The 24,693-nt window shown below is 38.4% G+C and overlaps 2 protein-coding genes across 4 annotated transcripts in view; both read right to left on the reverse strand.

Moving 5' to 3' along the window:
- The window catches only part of SLC25A17 (solute carrier family 25 member 17), a 33,955-nt gene extending 30,883 nt beyond the window's left edge, over positions 1-3,072 (reverse strand). The window contains exons 1-2 of one of the 2 annotated variants that reach the window (XM_019807773.2): positions 2,872-3,063; positions 2,011-2,158 (exon numbers count right to left, since the gene is read on the reverse strand). Coding sequence is in view for 1 of the 2 variants with exons in the window: in XM_002927023.4 (XP_002927069.1) it covers positions 2,872-2,925 (54 nt within the window). In the remaining variant the exon portion in view is untranslated. Of the gene's footprint in view, positions 1-2,010; positions 2,159-2,871 lie in introns of both variants that reach the window. The other variant, XM_002927023.4, reaches the window with a different exon arrangement.
- Positions 3,073-7,296: 4,224 nt separating this feature from the next.
- Positions 7,297-24,693, reverse strand: part of ST13 (ST13 Hsp70 interacting protein) — a 31,204-nt gene continuing 13,807 nt past the window's right edge. For both annotated transcript variants that reach the window (XM_002927024.4, XM_011234502.3), the window contains exons 5-12: positions 24,282-24,348; positions 18,084-18,168; positions 17,835-17,945; positions 15,348-15,450; positions 13,982-14,098; positions 12,473-12,521; positions 10,363-10,496; positions 7,297-9,588 (exon numbers count right to left, since the gene is read on the reverse strand). In XM_002927024.4, the coding sequence (XP_002927070.1) occupies positions 9,460-9,588; positions 10,363-10,496; positions 12,473-12,521; positions 13,982-14,098; positions 15,348-15,450; positions 17,835-17,945; positions 18,084-18,168; positions 24,282-24,348 (795 nt within the window). In that variant the 3' untranslated portion in view covers positions 7,297-9,459. The remainder of the gene's footprint in view (positions 9,589-10,362; positions 10,497-12,472; positions 12,522-13,981; positions 14,099-15,347; positions 15,451-17,834; positions 17,946-18,083; positions 18,169-24,281; positions 24,349-24,693) is intronic.

Consider the following 24,693-nt stretch of genomic DNA (forward strand, 5'->3'; position numbering starts at 1 on the left):
ACACTATGCTCAGGACATTTAATTAAACACGAGCCATGACAATACTATACCAGTAAAAGCAATGCCATTTTTCTTATCAACTACAGTGACATTTTTGCGGTGAAATTTTTTCCCTTTGGTAGCAACCAGAAGAAATGAGGGCCTATGTTACATGGTTTAACTTTAACATAAAGGCTTGCAAAAAAAAGTCTGAGAACATTCTTCAGCATAATAGTTCAAAAAAAAAAAACACACACAAAACAAAACAAAACAGAAACACAATGCAACTTCTCAGATGCGTGCTAGGAACATTACTGCCCTGAGGGGAAGCAAGAGAAAAAAAATTCTTAAAAAGCATATCTATTAGATAATCTAACACAGCTTATGCAAGAAAGAAAAACCATAGCAAATTCAGGGTGCATAATTTCAAACATAACTTTAACAAGAGAAAAATAGGCAACAAGGAGAGAAAAAATATAGAAATGTCTTTGTAGGTTACACAGAGATATATCGCCTCTACCCGCAGTCACTCTCTATAGTAAGGCTCAGAAAACTATGACCCAAGAGCCAAATCCAATCCCCTGTCTGGTTTTGTAAACAGTATTTTATTGGAACTCAGCTTCACTTATTCATTTACATATTGTCAATGGCTACTTTCACGCTATCGTATAGGTGCTGAGTAGCTGCACCAGAGACTGTATACAAAATCTAAAATATTTACCATCTACCTTCTTACAGAAAAAGTCTGCCAATGCTTTTCTTTTATAGTACTTAACACTATCTAAAATTATTTATTTTTTGTTTATTCAGTTATTGTCTGATTCCCCCACTGCAGTGCACTCTTCATGAATAAAAAGACTTTGTTCTCCAATATATTTCTAGCACCTAGAACACTACATGGCACATAGAAAGCACTCTGTTCAGGTGCTGAATGAATGGCATTTATTGATAGAAAGAAAGGAAAACAAACACTTCCCATCTTCCCATTCTTCCTTAGATGCACTTCAACTATTCACTCCACCATATACCAAAATGTGTCTTGCCAATTAACCACTGGATTTATCATACTGATAAACAAATTAGTAAATCCAATAGTTAACTCTCACTCCTTATCTTATTTGACCCAGTTGATCTTTACCCTTCCGCATGTGACTTTCAGAACACCACATTCTCTTAGTTTTCCTCGTACCCAACAGGCCCTTCCTTAGTCTCCTTTGCAGGTGCTATCTCACTTCTGAAATCTCTTTGTTGGCATGCTCACTCAGTTTTCCAGACTTTTCTCCCAGTCCACAATCTAGTCTCATGACTACTCTCAGGCATTTCAAACTGAACTAGTCCAAAACCAATCTTTCTCCCAGACCTGCTCAGTTATAGTCCTCATTATCTCAGTAAATGTAAATGCTTCCAGTTGCTCAAGCCAAAAACTCTTGGGGAGTCAACCAACCCTCAATCTATTATACCCCATATCCAATCCACCATCAAACCCTAGCGACTCTATCTTATAAATATATTCCAGGTTAATGATCACTTCTAACCACCTCCACTGCTACTATCACGGTCCAAGCCACCATCATCTCTTGTCTGACATGACAGAACAGCCGCCTGACAACTTCCCTGCTTCCACCTTTACTCCCTTACAGTTTACTCTCATCAGGGCAACCAGGGTGATCATGTTTAAAAGTAAATCAGCAAGTTGCTGGATGCTCAAAACCTCCAAAAACTAGCTAGCTCTCTTTCCTACTCAGAGTTAAAGTTTCATATAGTTTAGTCCCCTGAAGCCTTTCTGCCTCTTTATTCCCTCCACTCCAGACACATAGGCTTCCATGACCAACTTAGAACCTGTCAAGCAAGCTTCCATTTTAGCACCTTTGTACTGGCTGAAAGAATGTTCTGGTTTAATTAAATGAATCAAGACTGCTGAATCAGGCACCTCCATGAAGTACTATGTCAACAAACTCTAAAAACAACTCTGTGAAGTAGGCTTCGACACCCCTACTTTACAGATTCGGAAAGTGAAGGTTTACAGGTCACCTATATAACAAATGATGGAGTTGGGGGTTCATCCCTGATTAGTGTGCACAGGAGAGCTCTCAGTGAAGTTTTGCTGGCTAAAAGGAGACCACTCTGATATTCCTCTGAAGTCACAGTCATTCCAACTGCTTAAGGTGCATCTTGACATCTGGAGAAGGACATGAGAAAGGGCAGTCAGAGAGTTAAGAGGACAACCAGAGGAGGAACTTAAACAAGCCAAGAGTGGAAAGTGTCAAGGAAAAGGGAGTGGTGTCAATGGAACTGAGACATCCACAAACCCAAGACCCACGCACATACCTCACAGTAAACCACACCTGTGGTGGACAGCAACTCTCATCTTGACTTAAGACAAAACAAAACAAAACAAGGCGTATCTTCTGCCTATATTGTTCAGAGATACCCTAAGTGCTGCCACTCGTCTGCAGCAAGAGTATGAAAACAGGCTACAGGTAAGGGCGTGACTAAGCAACACAGCTTCACACCTACGTTTTCCTGCGGCCCAGTGAAACAAAGTTTGTGTGTGCGGGGCCTTTAAGGGAGATGATTGGTCTTTAAATTTCGGAAGGCAAAGAAAACAGCAATTATTTTCTTCCAGGCTCCCTGTATGTGGAATCATAGCTGTCTATATCCCAGGTATTTTCTAAGAGACCAAAACAGCCAGGGGCGAAGGGTGTGCTGGCCCTCACCCCAAACTGTTCCAGCATCTTCTCGCCTATGTCTCATTCCTCCCTGTCCCACAGTCACGACTGTAAATACCAACCCACCCTCTTCCTCTCATCCCCATCCCCCAGTCATATCCCGCACTGGCCCCACAGAAGCCCCACACCCCGCAGTGGCCCGGGCGTGAAGACCCCGCCTCACCACGGCTCCGGCCACAGCATGGACCAGGCTTTCGTAGGACAGCACGGAGGCCATTGCTACGGCTCTCCCACAGACCTAGCAACACTTTTCCCTCAGGAGCCGCAGCTAGCGAAGAGAGGAAAAAAGCGCCAGAGCCCGGGGCGTGAGCGTCACAGGCCCCACCTTCTCAGGCCCGCGTCTTCCAGAACAACCACTTCCGGGTCGTAGGACGCCCGGTCTACCCGGCAGAGGCCGCAGGGGCGGGAAGACGGGAAAGGCGGGCCTTGGCTCTGACTGGCCCCTGGGGCATGCGTGGGCGGGCCAGAGAAGCGCTGGCCCAATCACACGGAACAGCCTGACGGTCAGAAAGCCCGTAGCCGCCCCCTGGGTCTGACCCGAGTACCCTCGAGTTAGGGGACGTGGGGGTTTGTGCTTCAGCACTGGGGCTTGGAAAGGCTTAGGTGGCCGCCTTCCCTCCATAAGACAGGCTGGTAACCGGCAAGAGGGGGACTCAAATCTTCCCGTTTCTTTGCGATTTTACTCGTATTTTCTCTTACTAGTATTTTTAAAGTCACATTTTATCCGAAAGGAATGTTGATTGGGCAAGTTTCTCCACCTTTGAAAACCTCCGGGTGTGGTAGAAAGACAAAATGGAGCTTGAGATCAAAGTGGTTAGATGCAGGTGGGATTATACTTGTTAGCCACTAGAAAGTCATTTAACCCCTTTGGTTCCCCCTCCCCCCTTTAAGGTTTACTTATTTGAGAGAGAACACGAGCAGGAGGTGCAGAGGGAAAGGGAGAATCTCAAGCCGACTGCTGAGCGCAGAGCCCTATAGAGGGCTCCATCTCACCACCCTACACTAAGAGTTGGTCGCCAAACCTACTGCTCCAACCAGGCGCCCAGGTTTTCTTTGTTAAGTGACAGTGTTTATACAACTCCACTGCTGTAAAGATTACAAAAGCTAATTTATGTAGACACAGTTTATGTTTAAAAAAAAAAAATCTTCACATGTTCTAAAGCGAAGAACCAAACTACAAAGAACCACTTTCAACCTCTTACGGCAGACTGGAGGTCTCAGGACTCTCAACTTCACTCTACTGGAGTGCCGTTGCCATGTCTCCTCCAGTTTCAGTACCATTAGTTTCCCCTTATAAATACCCCCGTGATAATTCCTGAGTGTTTACTACATGCCGGGCTCCGTGCTTTACTATGCTTATTATCATATTTACTGCTCAGGAGAGGGCCCTAACAATGTTTACCTGGTCTTTTCGCAAAATTTGCATAAAATATTTTAATTACCACTGGTTAAGATCTTTCTGCTTAAACTCCCTTTCATTTAGGGTGGTGCTACAGTGATCACAAGTTAAGTGAAAGGTGAATCAGGGACACCAGATTTAGTGGTATCTATTTGTATGCATGGTTTTTACTGCTAGACCTGTTGAAGAAACGGCTTCCAGAAATACTCTCCACCACTCCCTAGGATCATGACAGAGAAGCCAGGTCCAAACATCAAATGAAAATATTTGCTGGTGCTAAAACAGGGGTCAATTATAAAATTTAAGCAGACTTTTTTTTTTTCTTTTAAAGCAAGAGAAAGATCTCAGAGGGAGAGGGAGAAGCAGACATCCCTGAGCAGAGCCTGATCCAGGGCTCGATCCCAGGACCCTGAGATTATGACATGAGCCAAAGACAGACGCTTAACTGATGAGCCACCCAGGTGCCCCGTTGTTGTTGTTTAAGATTTTATTTATTTGAGAGAGAGTATGGGCGGGGGGAAGGGCAGAGGGACAAGCAGACTCCCACTCAGCGGAGAAGCCCATACAGGGCTCATCCCAGGACCCCAAGATCACGACCTGAGCTGAAGTCAGATGCTTAACCGACAGACACACCCAGGTGCCCCAGGAGACTCAGTTCTCATTGACTCGTCAAGTTGGAAGCTCTTGCCTGTCCAGAATACACTATGTAACATACACATTTACAAACATTTTATGAACTTTTCTTTATATGTTATTAACTGAACATAATAGAATTGATCAGAATTCCCACTTGGAGGGCACAAAACCAGAGCAGGTAACATAACCGTGTATTCTTCGGCATCCCAGCAATAGCAAGTATTTTGATCAAGATAGCATTTTCTACTGAAAACACTTCAAAATCGTCATGAGTACACAGCGAAAAATGTAGCAGAGGTGCCTGGGTGGCTCAGTCCATTAAGTGTGGGACTCTTGATTTTGGCTCAGCTCATGATCTCAGTCATGAGACTGAGCCCAATGCTTGGCTCTGTGTTGAGTATGGAGCCTGCTTAAGATTCTCTCCCCGGGGGGCAGGGCGCCTGGGTGTCTCAGTTGGTTAAGCCCGTCTTCAGCTCAGGTCATTGACTCCAGGGTCCTTGCTCAGCAGGGATCCTGCTTCTCCCTCTGCCTTCCAGTCCCCCCTGCTTGTGGGCTGACAAAATCTTTAAAAACGAATAAATAAAATTATCTCTGTGGTTGTGATTTTGAGAGATTTCTAATTTTTTAAAATTGCAATTTTTGCTTCCTTTGTTCTAACCATTCACTTTTACATCTAATTTAGTATTCATAATTACATATTTTCCTTGAAGAGGACTTCCTGAGTTACAGAGACATCAAGTCCCCCACTATACAAATAGTATATAAAAAAGTTATGCGTGTTCTTTTACAACCATGCCATCAAACACAAATTGAGTTAAAGGAACCTATCCAGGACTTAACACTTCATGTATGATGCTTCTACACTGGCAGATTTATGGTCAGGTTACTTACACTGCAACCTGACAATGTCCTAGTGAGCTGGGGGAGAGTGAACTACTTAAAGATCTCTTAATTATATACCAGATACCTAGATTGTCAGAGCTGCATACGTGTATTTTACATAAGCTCTACTTACCTCCTTGCTACTGGGGCTTTTCCCAATACTTAGAATATGAGTTTAACATTAGGATTTCACCAAAAAAGAATGTCAAAATTCTTATAGACTTTATAGAATATTGTTAATTTGTACTCCTACGAGTCTCACTGAATTGCCAAGGTATTTAAAACCAATTTGATACGCCATAGTTTAAGTTTACTCTATCAAAAGCTTAACAGCTATTTTAATATTTGTTGCCTATTTACTTCAGGGTATTTTCCTCCCCAAACTATGCACTCTTAATAGGTATGTGAATAGGTTACAAATACTTTAAAATTTTTGCACCATAATTTTTAAAACTAGTTTTTCTTGTCCCCATTATTGGGCCTGTCACAAGTGTTCTAAGCACTTCAATTATGCTCTATCCCTCACTACTAGGAGAAATCTGTTGAGTGTGCACATCAGTACACCCAATGATGTGATATTCCTTAATCCTCTTCAAATGGATTTTGTTTCCAATTTCTTAAGTCATGAACAATTCTGCAAGAAGCAACCTCGTACAGAGAGGGCAGCGGAGAGGAAGAGCTTTGAAGAACAAGCCTAGTGAGAATACCAGCTCTACAAATAATCAGGGGTATTAACTTGGGCAATTTACTTAAGTGGTTCAGTTTCCTCATCTATATAATAAAATGGGAATAAGAGCACTTAACATTATGGTCATTATCAGAATGGAGTCAATGCTTTCAAACTGATTACAGAGTGCTTGGCAGAGTTACCTAAGTGGCTACTTGGGTGCATTAAGGATAGATATTAGCAAACCTGTTTCACCCTTACCCCATTAGGCCAGTATTTCCGAAAGTGGCAGCCTGCTAGTTATTACCCAGGTCTTTTCTCCCTTTTGTACTGTAATTTTTTACTGGCACATGACCATACAGCAGTGGACTATTATTTTTCTAGCTTTCCTTGTAGGTAAATATGGTCTCGAGTATAAAAAAAAAAAAAAAAGAACCAATGGGATATGAGAAGTAATAAAATGTTAACTATGTGTACCAGCATCAGTATATCTCAGTATGTGCTTCCCTGGTGCCCTCTCCTGTTTCCTCAGAATAGAAGACGAGCATGAAAGCAAGCACTTTTGGACTCACAAATGGAAGCTACCTTCTGACTATGGCAGAATGACTTACCTCTGGACTGCTACCTGAAAGAAAAGTAAAAGCTCTGTTCAACGTCTAATTCTTAGAAGTCATTGTTTTTTTGTTTTGTTTTTTTTAAAGATTTTATTTATTCGACAGAGGTAGAGACAGCCAGCGAGAGAGGGAACACAAGCAGGGGGAGTGGGAGAGGAAGAAGCAGGCTCATAGCGGAAGAGCCTGATGTGGGGCTCGATCCCCTAACGCCGGGATCACGCCCTGAGCCGAAGGCAGATGCTTAACCGCTGTGCCACCCAGGCGCCCCAGAAGTCATTGTTAACTGCACTTTATAAATTGGAGCCTACTATGTCCAGCAAATAATTTGAGTGCTAAGGACCTAAAAGAAACAGAACATGTGCTGGGGAAAAAAAAGTGGGGGGGTCAATATCCAGTTTGAAACCATACTTTATTTTTAATGTAGCTAGAAATCCAGTAACTGTAATTTTTAAGCAGAAAAAAAAAAACTCCTTTACTTTCCCTTCTCATATAATTGTTAGCATAAGAAAAAACACTTCTGGTTTAGAAATGATACTGAGTTTCTATGAAAATGAATGTACTTTGTATTTGCGGAACTTAAAAGCACAGGACACATTTTCAGAAGACCAATTTTTACTTTTACCCACTTATGGTAATATTTGCAATGTTAGAACGTTCTTAAGTAATATATAATTAAGTAAATCAAATAAGGAATCCAAAAGGAACTGGTCTTCTTGAGTTATTCACAGCACACATTAGAAAATTTGAGAGAACACACATTAACAAAAAAAAAACCACTGGCAAGCTCAAACGCAAGTTTATATGCTGAGTACTTTTAAAGGGTTTAAAAAGCATGCTCAGTTATAGCATACAGCCTTTTCTCACTTATACAACAGATGCATTTCTATCTGCTTGTATACAGCAAAGGGTTAGAACCTGAATCAACATACTTATGACTTCAGAAATGTGCTATTTCAGAAATGTATTCCATGGAATTTTCTTCACTGCTCCCACCACTGATTCCTCAAATAAGCAAAGTCCGGAGGGTCTCATCCCTTGAAACTGTTTTAAAACACCAGCACTTTAAACTGAAAGATAGGTAGAAACCTAGTAATTCCTGGTACAGTGCCTGGACTTAGTCTTAATTAATGTTTAGAGTTGAATGTACAACAGAAAATCTATCATTTCTTTATCCTTGAAGGAGAGGGAGGGAGAAAAAGGAGAAGTGGGGGATATGGTGCAGTACTTAAGAGCTGAATAGGAGCACCATGACTCATAATGCCATCAACCCAACAATGAAGAACCATGGATCTCATCAATTTTATAATTCATATTGATCAAGAAGTTTGGGTCCCCTCTATTTATATCAATGAATTCAACCTCATACTCTCCAAACTACAAAGATGAATAATGTAAAGATAAACTCCAACTGCAACAGGTATTTCCTAAGTAGAAGACTGAACACCAAAGGGAATCCCTCCTTCCAACATCTTTTGACATAGTAAGATTTCACCAAAGTGGAAACCTAATATTTAAATATGAAATCACTTGGCCAAGTAAGAAACTACAGCTGTTATGGGTATTACCTTACATAATCACTATATGTATTACGTATTAAACCCAGCATTACATATACTTGCACAATTATGCTGTGAATGATGATAGTAGTGATGATGCCAGTGAAAAAGGACTATCTTTAGCCCAAAAAGAGTATTGGGGGGGAGGAAGGGGGAGTTGAAAACAAGTAGAAAGCACACAGAGAGATGGGTATTTTCTGACCAGGAAAGGTCACTCCAAACACAGAGATATAAAAAGAAAAGTATTCCCTTATTTCCCCTATGTGGAAATAATGCAAAACATTTATTTTCTATATCAGACAAGAACACAGCTAAGTAATCCAATTCTACTGCAGCATTATAAAAATCATCCCTTCACCACAGTGTAAGATTTAAATGCTTCTGCACAAGGGTGCACAAAGGAATAAGTTTGCTGCTGCCCTGCCAAGCACTTCCGGTCCCTACCCAGGTCCTACTGCAATACTGGTGGTCCCAATGGTTTTATCCAAATAAATTGTGTTTAAGAAATAAAGCATTTAAAAAGACAAGTCAAAAAGCCTCAGAAACCGTATCTCCAACTCAAACTTCATCTATTTAAATGTTATATTTGCCTCACACTAATAAACCCTTATTTCACTCACACTGAGCAATAAATCTTCCACACTGAAGTATCTTCCTTGCCCAATTAATCCAAAGGAAAAAAACCTGAAATGATTAGTAAAAAAAAGTGTAGGGACTAACACACCCTTTTAATATGTTTTTAAATATTTTTAAGGTTTAAAAAGTGTTTAAAGTTTGTAATTCCTAGTAGGAAAACAATATCTGAATGAATATCCTATGGCAAACCACTGTAGAATGTTTCAGTTGCGTGTGGGGCAGAGGGGTAGGGATTCTCTTCACAGCACCCCAGCTTTCTTCATGAGAAGGTCAGAGGTACACTGGTTTGTATTATTGCGACATCCATTAGGTGATCGAAGCTGCTTTTCCTTCAGCAAGGGCTTTATTTGTCAGAAGGGCATTATGCTTGACCTCCAAACTTGGCTGACAATTTACTGATGAGATTCATAACCTTTGGGTTGCTCTGATATTTTGACATATTTGCTGGGTTCTGGGCCACATCCTGGAAGGCCACCATAACTTCTGGGTCCTGTAAAGAAAGGTAGTGGGGGTTTTTTAGTATTTAAAAAAGAGTTCTGTGGTTTAACAAGTTTATTATCCAAAATCCTAGCTCTTTATTTAGACTGACAATTTTGTCACAGCGAAGTTAAATGGGGTTTGGACAAGTCCCTGAAATATAAATATTACTAATGTACACTTCAAAGTCAAATGCCAGTTATGTCACTTTAACTAGATAATGAAAAAAGGCATACACAATTTTGATAAAAAGAACAACTGAATCACGAAATTCTACTCCTGAAACTAATATTATACTGAATGTTAACGAACTAGAATTTAAATAAAAACTTGGAACATAAGGGGCGCCTGGGTGGCACAGCGGTTAAGCGTCTGCCTTCGGCTCAGGGCATGATCCCGGCGTTATGGGATCGAGCCCCACATCAGGCTCCTCCGCTATGAGCCTGCTTCTTCCTCTCCCTCTCCCCCTGCTTGTGTTCCCTCTCTCGCTGGCTGTTTCTCTGTCGAATAAATAAATAAAATCTTAAAAAAAAAAAAAAAACTTGGAACATAAAAAAAAGAAAAGGATAACTGGATATAATCAAACTATTAGAGTATTTCCTACAGACCAATTTTTAATTACTTAAGCTACTCATTCTGAAAAAAAAAATGAATGGTCAACTGTATGATTAGCTATTTGGTAATTCAGATAAGTAAAACATGGCTGAGTAACCTTTGTCTCTACACAGAATTAATGAAATAAATGCCTTAGTGATACAAAGCACAACTTTGTTTTTCTAAGTCTTACCTGCATGGCTGCAAGAACCTCTGGATCACTAAGAATTTCATTCAGCCCAGGCATTCCTGCCATTCCAGGCATCCCCCCTGCCATTCCAGGCATTCCTCCAGGAAAATTACCAGGCATTCCCCCAGGAAAGCCACCTGCAAGAATAAATGAAATAAATGCTTAGACACCAACCATATTCTCAAGTAGTGTGACAGTAGGCTATTTCCTTCTGATGAAAATCACACACACATACTCACACGTGCATATGCAAAGAACAAGGGGACATTAAATACAAAGGAGTCTAAACATTCTAACTGGATGTAACAGGACATGATTTTACCTTCAAATTTTCTCTTAAAAAATAAGGCTGTAAATCAACTTTGCTACCTTCTGCATTTATTTTTTCCTAGTAATAAAACCATTAAAAGAAAACTAATCTTATGTTAACACAAAGAGAAAGCTAACAATCCCTTGGAATTACAAAATTAAAAAGTCTAATAAATCATCTTGGTCATCATCTTTTCTCATTCTGTAACATTATTTGTTTCAATTTAAAGTTCTAATTGCTAAGACTTTAGTTGTTTTTGTTTAAACTATATTCCTCTAGAGCAGTCATTCCTTTAAGTACTACATGAAATGCTTCTTATAAAAAGCTAAGGATTTCTATCTCCACCCTAGACAGAATCCAAATCTTTGAAAGTGAAAATCTGTATTTTTAGCAAGCACTCCTGGTGTTTCTTCGTTACACTGAGAACAATGCTTTAAGCAAAAAAGATTTAATTCTTCCAGTATATTTTTATATTATAAACTCAAATTATCTTCTCAGTTTTTCACTACCATAAACCTTTTATGTCCATTGCAGATATTCTGAAATCAAATAATGCCAATATAGACATCATAAAGGGAAATATACATTACCTTAGGGTGATTGTATGTCAACTATCATAAAGAAATACATGTAACAAACTCATTTCTACCTGGCTCAACAATTTAAACATGCCGATAAATAACTAACAGTCATGGGTAAGGGGATCTAAGAGGGCCTGAAAAGAACTTCTAGTTTCTCTTGTTGTCCCTACTGACTTTGAAAAACTAGTTTCTACCCATAAAAAAATTACTGGCTCAAGGCAGCAAGAGTTAACTAGTCTGCTTATCAAATCTAGATAATGAAATCCACCCAATAAAAAATTACCTCTAGTACTAACTTACACTAGTGATTGTTTTCTAAAGCAAAGGTACCAGATATAAGATTACTTATATTTTAACCAGAATGTAAATTATGAACTGCAATTTATTTTCTTGCTTTTTCTTGAACAGCAAGTCATCCCCAAGATATGTTTTTTCTTTTTAAAGTTGCTTGGCCATGATCTTTTTAGAATAAAGGCTATCTTTTCTAGCCTCTGACCATGTAACTTAAGTTGTAGCCAGTGGCATATAACCATTAAGGACTGTATAACTGACCTTCCTTCAGAGAAAGCTGGTTACTATTAAAACAGCTGTAGGCAGCTGATTCTCCATTAGAATTACAAACTTTACAAAAAATCTCTTCCTGGACTTTAAATTTCACACTGCCTCATTCAGGAAGTATTCAAAAATTGTTCTCGAAGTGCCTTTCTTAACTGCTCTTCTACTCTATCATACAGGCAGGCCTCTGCTATCACTGAAGTCTTTGCTCCCCTAGCAATTTCTAATCACTTGACATTTACAAAAAAGAGCTTGTATTTACTTTTACACTAGACTCAAAACATTTTTTATGCTTAATAATTCCATACAGTACCTAGTATCTCATGAATACCAATGTCTAACAGAATAAAATCTCACTGACAATTTAGAAATACTTAAAATACATCATAATCGATTCATAGTCTCTTAGAAAAGTGTAATGCTCGCACCTCACTAAACGTTAGCTATTATAAAAAAGTGTATTGCTAAAAGCGTGAGGAAAGTAATATACTATATTTCTACAAACATACAATTTTTAAAGGAGAATGAAACTTTCTGAAGGCTAACATTCTAAAGGCTTTTCAGTATTCCAGGGACTTATAGTACAAAATATAATAGACGAATTTGAGCCCCCAAACCAGATATTCTCCCATTATATCCTAATAGTTTTAAATTTTCTTTAAAATACCTGGGAAAGAGCCATACTGAGCTCCTGATTGTCGTCTGGCTTCTTCCTCCTTTAATACAAAGAAAGAAAGAAATCATACAGTGGTGGTGCTGTTGGGGAGTCTACTGTCCACCTGTACCCTATCCATGCAAAACCATGAAAAAATTGTAAAATCAGCTAGTCAGAGGACTTAAGAGAATAACACATTTCAAATAGCAATACTGAACTAAAGGACACACACCCCAAACCCCCTTTCAAAATTTTCGAGCTAGGCTGTCAATTAGCATTACTTTTGGTAACGATGTCAAGTAGTGTTTTACTTCTACTTGGGGGCAGGAGAAAAACAACACCTGGAAAGCAATTTACAATCTATGCTTCTTGCAAAGTATAAACTCTTAATGTTGTTAAAACTCCAAAATGAAAGTACATGGTTAGAATAATGAAGACTGCCAATGACTTTTGTTTCAAGTTCATCTTTTCCATACTGTCTCTACGTAACTTAACAAATACAACTGGGGTTTACCAATTTGTTATTTTCAGCAAACAAAATAAAATATATATAAATTTCCCTCATAACCAGTTATAAAGTCATCAAGAATATATAAATGTAAAAATTACTTTCGAACACAAGAACTATAATCCTAAAAACTAACCATGATGATATAAAAGTATTTAATATTAACTTTATTAAAGCTTACTATAAATTCATTCAATGTAATTATAGTTTTGCTGATTTTGTTAAATATTAATATTTAATATTAAATGACAAAAAATTAGAAAGTAATGCTATACAATTATAATATACCTTTATGTCCTTTTATTCAACAATATTAGAAATAACTAGATGAAAACTAAGAGCATCAAAATGTAAAAAGCTAATATAGGAAAAAAACAGGAGAAACCTTAAGAACAATAATACTGTGGATGAATTATAAATAACTTTTTTCTAAATTTTATGACTTCGGGACTAAAAATATAAAATAGCTAGAGTCTAGGGACGCCTGGGTGGCTCAGCAGATTAGGTGTCTGCCTTTGGCTCATGTCATGATCCCAGGGTCCCAAGTCCCGCACTGGGCTCCCTGCTCAGCAGGGAGTCTGCTTCTCCTTCTGCTCTCTCTCTCTGACAAATAAATGAATAAAAGCTTAAAGAAAAATAGCTAAAATCTATTTTAAATAGCTATGAATACACTACTGGAACAGGAAAAATCATAAAACTCAACAAATCAGGGCAAGCATCCACAAGAATACAAGTAATACTGACAAGTTTTAATTAACTGACCAAAAAAATTTCCCAATTTTAGGAAGATACAAACAAGAATATAAGCTGGTGATATATAAGCTCGCTTAGGAATTTAAGAACAAAAAAATCCCTACAAATTGGAGATAATGAAGGGAAGAGAAACTCTTTAAGTAGTATCATTACCCTACAGAACTGCAGCCAGCATTAAGTAAGAGCCAGGAATTAGAGTGATATCCTCACACTCTAATCTACTTTATTTCCCTTTGGTGGTTTAGCTACAGAAAATTTACCCTCTGGGCTCGCTCATGTTCTTCCCGAGCCTTCTTAACCCTTTCTATTCTTTCTTTGATCTCTCGCTCTTCCCGTTTTCGCTCATACTTTCTCCGATGTTCAGCAATTTTCTGGGCCTAGGGGTAAAAAACCAGAGAAAAAAAATGTTTTCTTTAAAAGATGAATAAGGGCAACCCAAATCACCAGTTTTGTTAAAGAATCATTCTTCTTTGTGGAAAGGTGTTAAAATTCAACCAACAGTTCTAAATAATGACAGATTTATCTTATAGAAAAAGACCTTACATAACTCACACTTTAACAAGCCCACTGTGAAATAAAGGGAAGAGGCCGAGATGTGAAGTTAGAAGTGTATAAATTTCAAACAAGTTAACTTGTGCAAGGATGACAAGTTTTCAAATTGCACAATTCTTGCCTGATACTGGCCAAGGGAAGGTAGAAATCGGGAACGCACACACAAGTTATTTGCCACAGTCTAACTACACTTAAGTTTTCTCATCCATAAAATGAGGAGGGCAGGGGAAGAGAAATACTTAAGTCTTATAGAATGCTGTAAGGATTAAGAGAAAATATATGTACCAGGCACTAGCACATAGCCGGGGCTAAATATTTGGAATCTATTACTCAGAAAATAAAGTAAATGTAAGAGAGTCATATTCAATTGTTACTTCAACTTGTTTATCATTATTTTTTTAAGAGTCTCATGTTCTAGACTATCTCTCACCATAACCTTGGTCGAGTGAGTCCTGTTATGGGAGGAAAAAAGAAATCAAAAAGTCTCTGACTGTAGATAAGTTAAACGCAATAAAACTTCCATTACCTTATAACCTTTGGGAATAAATTCTAGTGTAAGGTCCCACAAAACTGAAGAATTTACCATGTAAATGCATAAAAATTATTTTAACAATTACCTTAAAACAAAATATTCTAGCTTTTGGAGTCAATATTATCATTTTTAAAAGAATGAAACTTGCTAACTTCCACAAGGCCCTCATGATTTATACAATGGCTGCATACACCTACAATAAACAAGGACAGACCAGACACAACCTTGGGTCACATTTTATAGATTTTTCTATTTCTTTCCTTGCTGTAAACTTGATGCCCCCTTTTCCATTTCTAACTTTCTGGTTATAACTCTACTATAGGTTTGCAAAGTAACAGAGCTTGCTAAATGCAGCATGAGAAATAAAGGTATGACAACCTATTGAGATTTCCTGAGTTAAGCACAAACTCAGTAATTACACATGGAAATATTCAAACATTCTTTCTTTGTATCTGTTTTGCAGGTAAATTACTGCCAGGGGCTAAGGACTAGAGCCACAGAGCATCACAGTAATGACATTCCCTTTCTCTACTTGAACATACCCTCGGTTGAACTTCTTTCAGCATTGCACTAGCATCTTCATCATAATCCAATTTACAAGCAAGGGCAAGATCATGTGCTGCTTCTTCCCAATGGCCCAGAAGTCTGAAACAGATTAAATTCATTTTAGGGGCCTTTTAAAACATATCCACTGACGTGGTGGTGTCGTTCTTCCTTATTAGAAAAAAGGGATTGTTACAGAAGAGCTTTAAAGTTAAATATCTAAACTATAAATTTTCATGAAGCAATTCAATTATTATGTGCTGCTCTATAAAAATCTGGGAGTTTAATTTCCTCCTTGGCAATTATAAAGCTGTTTTCTAAAAAATGTTTAAAAACTTTAAAAAATTACTTTCAAAATTTTTAAATATTATGTAGAGCTACAATTTTCAAACTCATTCAATAATTTCAACTCCTTAAAAACAGGGTTAACATAATGTACACTTAGCATGTCTAATGTAGAAAAGAAAACAATACATGTGTGCATCTTTTATTGAAAGAAGAGAAATGATAAATCAGAAACTAAAGGTTGGTGGGAGAAGGTAAGAATGGAGTAGAGGGGTAAGAATGGAAATGAGACTTCTCCGGGTATACTTGTCAACTCAGTTTTGATTCTTTAAACATACAAATGTTTTAAATATGTAAAGAAAATTCAGCCAGAAAACACATGGGGCGCCTGGGTGGCGCAGTCGTTAAGCATCTGCCTTTGGCTCAGGGCGTGATCCCGGCATTCTGGGATCGAGCCCCACATGAGGTTTCTCTGCTGGGAGCCTGCTTCTTCCTCTTCCACTCCCCCTGCCTGTGTTCCCTCTCTCGCTGGCTGTCTCTCTCTCTGTCAAATAAATAAATAAAATCTTAAAAAAAAAAAAAAAAAAAGAAATAAAGCAACCCCTAAACCTGAATACAAACAGGAAAGAAAGGAAAAAACACTGTTCACCACACTCAGCACGCAGCATATAGAAAAAAGGTCAACCTATACATATACACACTTATCTGTTTATTTATTGAGAAAGAGAGTGTGCACATGGTAGAGCAGGAGGAAGGGCAGAGAGAGAGAGAGAATCCCAGGCAAACTCCAAGGGCCCGATCCCATGACCCTGAAATCATGACTGAGCCGAGATCAAGACTCAGGATGCTTAACTAACTGAGCCACCCAGGCACACCAAAAGGCATATAACTTTTAAAACAGTATTCTGACTGTGTATCTTAAGTGGGATATATTCTAAGGATAAAAGCTACGACAAACATAAAAACATTCAACTTAGTATTATTTTGATAGAATTATAAAACAATTTTATGTTATCACAGGATAGCACAAATAAATATATTATAGATAGAGATTTTGAGTCTAGGAGAACAGTGTTAAAAAAAGCAAAACAAAAGGGAAAATAGAATGGAACCCTACATCGGGCTCCCTACTCAGCAGGAAGTCTGCTTATCCCTCTCTCTCTGCCCCAGCCTCCCTGCTCATGCTCGCTCACTCTCTCTCTCAAATAAATCTTTAAATAAATAAAAATAAAAAAGGTCTTTTCTAACTCTGTTCATTGAAATGACAGAAGTAATGATATGCCATAGGCAACTAACACACCTAGTGGCCAAACTTTAGTCTCTGTAAATGTAATGCTCACAAAAATGAATGCTGGTTTGAGAAATGGTTAATTCTGAGTCTGGGACAAGCAAAACACAAGATGAGCTCACGCTATCTTGTACCAGAAGACAAATTAATTAATGAAAAAACAAAACAAAACAACGGCAAAGAAACGCTCACAGATTACTAAGATCACACAGCAATGCATGAGCTTTCTGACCCCCAGAGCATTAATACATCTTATTCTAACCTTCTACCTCTATCTTAGACACCTGTCTTCATAATCACTACAGCTCCTTTTTTGAGTAACCTAATACACTTGCCCCAAGCATATCCATCTCCATTTCCATCCACACTTGGAGTATAACACCTTTCCAATCCATATAATATGTTAAGTGTCATTGGATATCTCATCCCCAAGTCACCAATACCCACTTGTTTAACATTAAGTTTCATTTCCAGGAATAATGACTAATCTAAGATAAATTCACCTCTTTATTATCCCCGTTTTCTGATTTTTCATGTGAACTAGCAACTAAAATGTTTGAAAATAAGGAATTCCTTCTTCTATAACATATTAATTGTTTAATGTTAGGTTACACAAAGGAAAATCTAAAATTAAGAGACAATTTATAAGGCTATGCTCTTTTTTAGAAATAATTTTGATCTTTACCTTATATTTGGCTATATGTGGTCAGAAACTGTTAAATAGTGGTTTTCTTTTAAGAAATAAAAAGAATTTTTATTTTCTTATTTGTTCCTTATACTCTCTCAATTCTTCACATGAAACACGTATTACTTTGAAATTAAATCCTTAAGCAATTTCATTTTCTTCAAAGCATATTAAGACATCAGATTTAAAATTCAGAAATTCTGAAAATAATGAAATTCCATTGTTTACCTGTGTGCTTTCCCTCGCCACTTATAAGGCTGAGCTGAATCAGGATTTATTTCAATAGCTCTGTCACAGTCTCGAATGGCAGCATTTGGCTTCTGTAATTTGACGAAGACACTAAAAAAAATAAGTGTGATATTAAAAAGTATTCATTTCAAACAATAACACCTTTGGGATCGCCACAGAAGCAATTCTATTTAAATAAAGGAGCAGAAATTCTTCACCAGGGCATTCTTTTTTGTTTATAGTTCTCACCTGGCTCTCTTGGCATACAGAATGGCCAAGCGAGGATTCAGTTTGATGGCATCTGTGAACAAGTCAATAGCTTTCTGTAGTTCACCTAAAGTAAAATAAGTTGAGAAATAAAGAATAAAAAAATATTAACAAAAATTGTTGATCCCTTATCCTATTAGTCTTCCACATTCTTTTAGTTCAATTAAAAAAAAAAGACTAATTTCTAAATTAGTACAAAAACGGCTCTTAAGGGACGCCTGGTTGGCTCAGGTGGTTAAGCGTCTGACTCGATTTCAGCTCCGGTCATGATCTCAGGGTCATGAGATCGAGCCCTCCGACAGGCTTCAAGCTCAGCTAGGAGGGTTGGGATTCTCTCTCTTCCTCTCCCTCAGCCCCTTCCCCTGCTCACTCTCTCTAAATAAAATCTTAAAAAACAAACCAAAAAGCCCACAAAAACGGCTCTTCAAAGCAAGTCTTACCACACCTATACAGTAAATCACTCAAGACAAGAGACAATTTTTAGATACATAATTCCCTAACAGTAGAATACCACATTCTTAGTAGGACTCATGAGTTTTTAGTTAAGAAAAAAATTAAAGAATAAAGGATAAATCAATTTTATTCCATTAATTCTCTTTTATCCATTAAGTTAAAAGAATAAAATTAAACTTACAAAGGAAAAAATACTCATACTAAATTCACAGGGTTGATTTAAAAATTACTATTTGAATTCACAGGAATGGTATAAAATTCAAGAAAACTAAAATTCATGAAAAGCCCATAACCCCCATTTTAAATTCATTTATTGTATCCAATTCTCACAGTTAGTTAGCTTCTTTGTGTATTAGTGCCTTCAGTGAAGTCAGTGAACAAATAAAACATACACACAATTAGAATAGTTCTTTGGGGGCGCCTGGGTGGCTCAGTCGTTAGGCGTCTGCCTTCGGCTCAGGGCATGATCCTGGCATTATGGGATCAAGCCCCGCATCAGGCTCCTCCACTGGGAGCCTGCTTCTCCCTCTCCCACTCCCCCTGCTTGTGTTCCCTCTCTCTCTCTGGCTGTCTCTCTGTCAAATAAATAAATAAAATCTTAAAAAAAAAAAAAAGAATAGTTCTTTGCATGAAGTCTAATTCCTGGACATAGGAAACACGAGGGGGCAAGACTAACAGAATTTTAAAGTAAATGTCAGAGTTCACTTTGGAAAATACATTTACCCAGCTAGTACATCTGTAAAGGACCTTAACAGAACTCATTAAACAATGCAGAAGAACATGGAGTCTTATTAAGTACTACTACAGATGTCTGTTACAAATTATTACACTTGGATGTCAAATAAGCAGTTCACACCTACCACGTTCAAAACTGAACTCTTTTTTTTTTTTAAGATTTTTTATTTTTACTTATGTGACAGAGAGACAGCCAGCGAGAGAGGGAACACAGCAGGGGAGAGGGAGAGGAAGAAGCAGGATCCCAGCCGAGGAGCCCGATGTGGGACTCGATCCCGGAACGCCGGGATCACGCCCTGAGCCGAAGGCGGTCGCTTTAACGACTGCGCCACCCAGGCGCCCCCAAAACTGAACTCTTAATTCCAACCCCATCTTTAAAATCTATTTCTCCTCCTTATATTACCAACTGAATAAATGGCTCTTCCATTCAATCTAGTTTAGAGGTCAGTAAACTTTTCTGGAAAGGGCCACCTAAGAATTATTTCAGGCTTTGTAGACCATGACAATCGTAACTATTCAACTCTACTACTGTAGTGGGGGAGCAGCCACAGACAACACATAAACAAACGGGTGTAGCCATGTTCCATTACATTTTTGCAAAAACAGGAGGCTGTAATTTGGCTAACTCCTGATCTACCTCAATGCCCAAATCTTGGGAGTCATTCTCAACTCCCCAATCTAAAACCTAAACCCTTTATTCCTACTTTCAAAATATATCTAGAATTTTAACCACTCCTGGGGTACCTGGGTGGCTCAGTTAAACGTCTGACTCTTTGATTTCAGGTCAGGTCATGACCTCAGGGTCGTGAGGTCAAGCCCCACAGTTGGGCTCCACGCTCAGCAGAGTCTGCTTGAGATTCTCTCTCCCCCTCTCCCTCTCCCACCTCCCCTAAAATAAATAATCTATAAAAAAAAAATACAAAAAAAAAGAATCTAACCACTCTTCACCCTAATCCTAAAGTTTCCACACTGCAACCAAAGGGCCACAGGACAGTTTGTTAGCACTGCATGAACTACTCACTTGATATAGTTCACAGCTTCAACACTGCATCACTACATTCCTTTGATGGTTATCTCTGAAAAACTGTTTTTACTGGTTGTTATGGTAAAAAAAAAAAAAAAAAAAAAAAGCAAGAACTGCAGAAAAATAGATGTGGAACAGGAAATGAGGGTGGCAGTGTCCAATATGACACCAAGACTTGAGAAGCTGTTTAGTGCCCAAAATATATACACATCTTATTAGAAAATAAATACTGTTATTTAAGAATAAGATTAAATATATTCTTCCAATTTGTGTACAGTATTTTCCAATCACTAACTTGTTACAACACAGACACTTATTAAACTGTTTGGACCTAACTACATTATCAAAGAAACCCTTATACCTTTCTTTTGGCTTAAAAGCTCTGTTACAAAATCAAGACAGTAAAAGCACTATGAACAGAGAAAGTCTGGGAACCTTTGCCCTAATCCAGGCCATCATTGTTAGCCACCTGGACTCAATTTCTTGCTCTCCCTCTGTAGGATCATGAAAATGCATGCTAGATCTCCTGGGGGGAACCTAACTGACTGAGAACCCCATGTTCTGTGCTCGAGGCTACACTTCATATGCTGTTCCCAGCTAATGACTAAGTACAGCAAGGATACCAAGACTGGTCCATTACTGTGAGGCGTGTTAAATCCTCTAGTGGGCAACTTTGGCTTGTCATGACTTTTCAGAAACACACCAATAGTTGAAGACTTCTCCTATACAGGGGTAAAGACCTACACGACTGTCTAAATGACTTCCAGACTCCTCTAGTTCTCCCTGCACCCCTATTCTTCCTCTCAGGCATTTTCTTAAGTATATCTCTCACACATCAACTCATGTTTTGGCTGCTTCTTCTGTAATGAACACACCCCTATTTGCCCTTAGAATCTCATCTACATAAAATAGCAAAAATAATCCTTTTCAAAAGTAAATGCTAAATAAATAAAATCTTAAAAAAAAAAAAGTAAATGCATCTCATGATGAAGGTCTCCTACACAAAAACAGAACAAAAACAACACTCCACAACAACACCCCAGCGGCTTCCCATCATCCTTAAGGACAAAATTCTAAGTCCTTAGTATGGTCTACAAGCGATCCTGTAGATCTACGACGGACCTTTAGTGACCCATCTATCCTCCTCCCCACCTTCCCACCACATGTCTCTCACTCTGAAGCTCTTCCTGGACCTCAGTTCTACCACTCTTTCCCCTTCTCCCACCACACTCCAGCTACAAGGCCTTTCTGCTATTCCCTCACTATGTACTCATCCCATACGCTCCCCCAGTTAGCCTCTGTACTTGTTCTTCCCTGTCTCAAAGGCTCTTCCTCACATGGCTCGCTCACTTCACTTCATCATATGCTTTTCTGACCACCTTTTGCAAAATACAGCTTCCATCACGGACTATTCTTTTACTCTGCTCTATTTTTCTTCATTGCACTTACTCCCACCTAATATTAAATTATTAATTTGGTTTTGTTCCCCAGTAATATATGAGGTCCATGAGGTAAAGAATTGGGTCTGTTTTGTTTTTCTCACTGTATATCCAGCATCTAAAACACTGCCTAGAACGTGTAAGTTTTAAATAAATATACTAAACTGAAAAGGCATAATAATGTTTTTAATAACATGACAGCTAGAAAGACTTACTAAGGTCTTACTTAAATTATGACTATTGACACTTTAGTAATACCAAGACCTTAATAATAACAATGGTGCTAGATACTATTTTAGGCACATTACACATATTTATTCATTTATCCCTCACGACTCAATATACTAGGAAGGTATCATTATCCTTATCTTACAAAGTAGGAAACGGGTTCCTGGGTGGCTCAGTCAGTTAAGCGTCCAACTCTTGGTTTTGGCTCAGCTCATGAGATCAAGCTCCACATTCAGCATGGAGTCTGCTTGAGATTCTCTCTCTCCCTCTTCCTTTGCCCCTCCCCCTGCTCGCACACACACTCTCTCTCAAATAATAAAAAAGAAAAATTATTTAAAAAAGGAAAAAAAGGAGGAAACAGAAGCAGAGACAAAGAATAATTTCTCTAAGTTTACTTAGCTGGTAAGTGCCAGAGCTGGGATTCAAACCCAGGCACTTTGGCTTCCTAAGTTCAGTATTTAATTATATTTCTGCCCCTCCAACCCCAGGTAGGGCCTGAATCTACAATCCCTGGCTTAGAATACTAATGTTTTATCCCTTTAGGATGTACTATAAGATTCCATTTATTCTAAAATTAGAACTAGGCTATGTGTCCAACTCTTGGTTTCAGCTCAGCTCATGATCTCAGGGTCCTGGGATCAAGCCCAGAGTCAGGCTCCATGCTCAGTGTGCAGTCCACTTGAGATTCTCTCTCCCTCTCCCTCTGCCCCTCCCGCTCATACTATCTCTCTCTCAAAAAAAATTAATCTTTAATAAAATAAAATTGGAATGAGGTTAAATTCATACATGAACATGGCTTATAAAGAAAAGTGGAAAACAAGAACACGACTTTTTAGATGGCAGCAACAGCTTCATCTTCATTAAAAACTGCTAGGCAATAAATAAAACAAATTTAAAAAAACTAAGACAATATGCCAAAATAAGCGACAAAAACAAGTAGTTGACATTATGGCACAGTAAGACCCTGCACAAGTCAAAACCCCTCTGATCCCTCAAATTATTCATTAACCTGTGAAATGGGAGTAGTGAGGTCTTAATGAAATAATGCACATTAAAACATAATAAACCATCAGGTATATAGGAGGCACAAAATGAATGCTGGATAAATAGAAATCGTAAGTGGTAGTAAAATTAAAAGATTAGTGTGGGAAAGGAATGGCCAGGAAGAGAAGTAGCTGGGATCAGTTGATGGGTATGAATTAAAAGCTGAAATAGGTGAAGAAGAGCTTTAGAAAGCAGCAGCAGAGCAGAAGTATAGGAAAATTCTAAGACAGGGAGGTCTGGCTGTAATGGAAGGTTAATATTCAAAAAGAAGAGAACAAGGTTGGGAAGGCAATACATGGGATCTGACTCTAGCAGGTCTAGTGCTATGATGAAGATCCTCAAAAAGTATGCCAAAAGCTAGTCAGAGATCACAAGCAAGGGAATGTGTGAAAATAAAAAGCGGTTCTAAGAAAGAATAATCTAGAGACAGCGAATAGAAAGCAATAAAGGAAATAGATACTTCACGTAGGCAAACTATTAAGGCTAATGCAATGGCATAAACATGTGATAATGACCTAAACTAAGAAGGTGGTAAGATTACAAAAAAAGACAGCAAGTACAATGTGCCAACTTGGAACAGCAATCAATACTGAACTTTGTAAAACTTTTGTCATCTTCTAAGTCTACGGATGAAGTCCAAATGCACATCAGCATTAGAGAGCAGAAGCTCTCTCACAACAGCATTGTGACACACTACCACAAAGCTATGAAGGGGTCTGCATACTACCCAAGCTAAGAAATGATCTGTTCTTACAAATTATAACTGATTAAATATTATGCTTACTAAATTATTACCAGCATTCTCCCACTTTGAAAGATTTTCTGAAAAGGGTCTAACACACAAAGATTAGAATAAGAACATTATGCCAATGGACGTCACTGGTCAAGGATGCTGCTATATAAAAAGTTAAGAGCCACTGTTCTAATAACATTACTTATTTTGAAAAACGTTCACCTTTATCTTAAAGCCTCTCCTCAGTGGACAAACAGCAGGATTGGTCAGGAAAGGAGTCTTTCAGTCCCATCAGGATGTGTCCATGTGCTGAGGCAAGGTAATTGATACCTGAATGATTTCAGCCTCTTTATCAAGGTGGGAATGGTTGGGTAGAGAACAGGACGCTTTCTGCTCCAGTATAAGATACTCAATACACAAAGTTCCCTTCCACTTTCCCACTATTTAACAGTTGCTGCATGGGAAAAGAGAATATTCATACTACCACAGAAATATAGCAAAGAGGAAAAAAAAAAATCACTCACCATCATTTAGGGCATCAATGGCAGCCACTTTTTTATCATTTGCCTGATCCATCATTTCCTCGGTTATCTAGGGGGAAATTGTAGGTCAACTTAGAAGTAACAGAGAAAGCAAAGAGAAGGAAGCAGCTTGGGCTTTCTTAGAGATGGGGTACACACAACCCCCATTTTCATTCATTCTTCTCTGGTCTCCAGGGAGCAAGAGGGTAACTATGGTAAGTGATTAGTAAGAAATTACACAGGATGAGCTTTAATCTTTCATATAAACAATAAATTTCACTACCAACCCTTTTAGACATGACCTTTCCTTCCCTCCATCCCAACCAACCTAAGCAGATGTTCCTGCCTTTGTCCCACCAACTCCTTTCTAGTCTTCCAAATACTAAAACTCAATCTCCTCATAAAGATGTAACTA

The sequence above is a fragment of the Ailuropoda melanoleuca genome, chromosome 15 (genome assembly GCF_002007445.2).
Source record: "Ailuropoda melanoleuca isolate Jingjing chromosome 15, ASM200744v2, whole genome shotgun sequence".
In the NCBI taxonomy this organism is placed as follows: domain Eukaryota; kingdom Metazoa; phylum Chordata; class Mammalia; order Carnivora; family Ursidae; genus Ailuropoda; species Ailuropoda melanoleuca.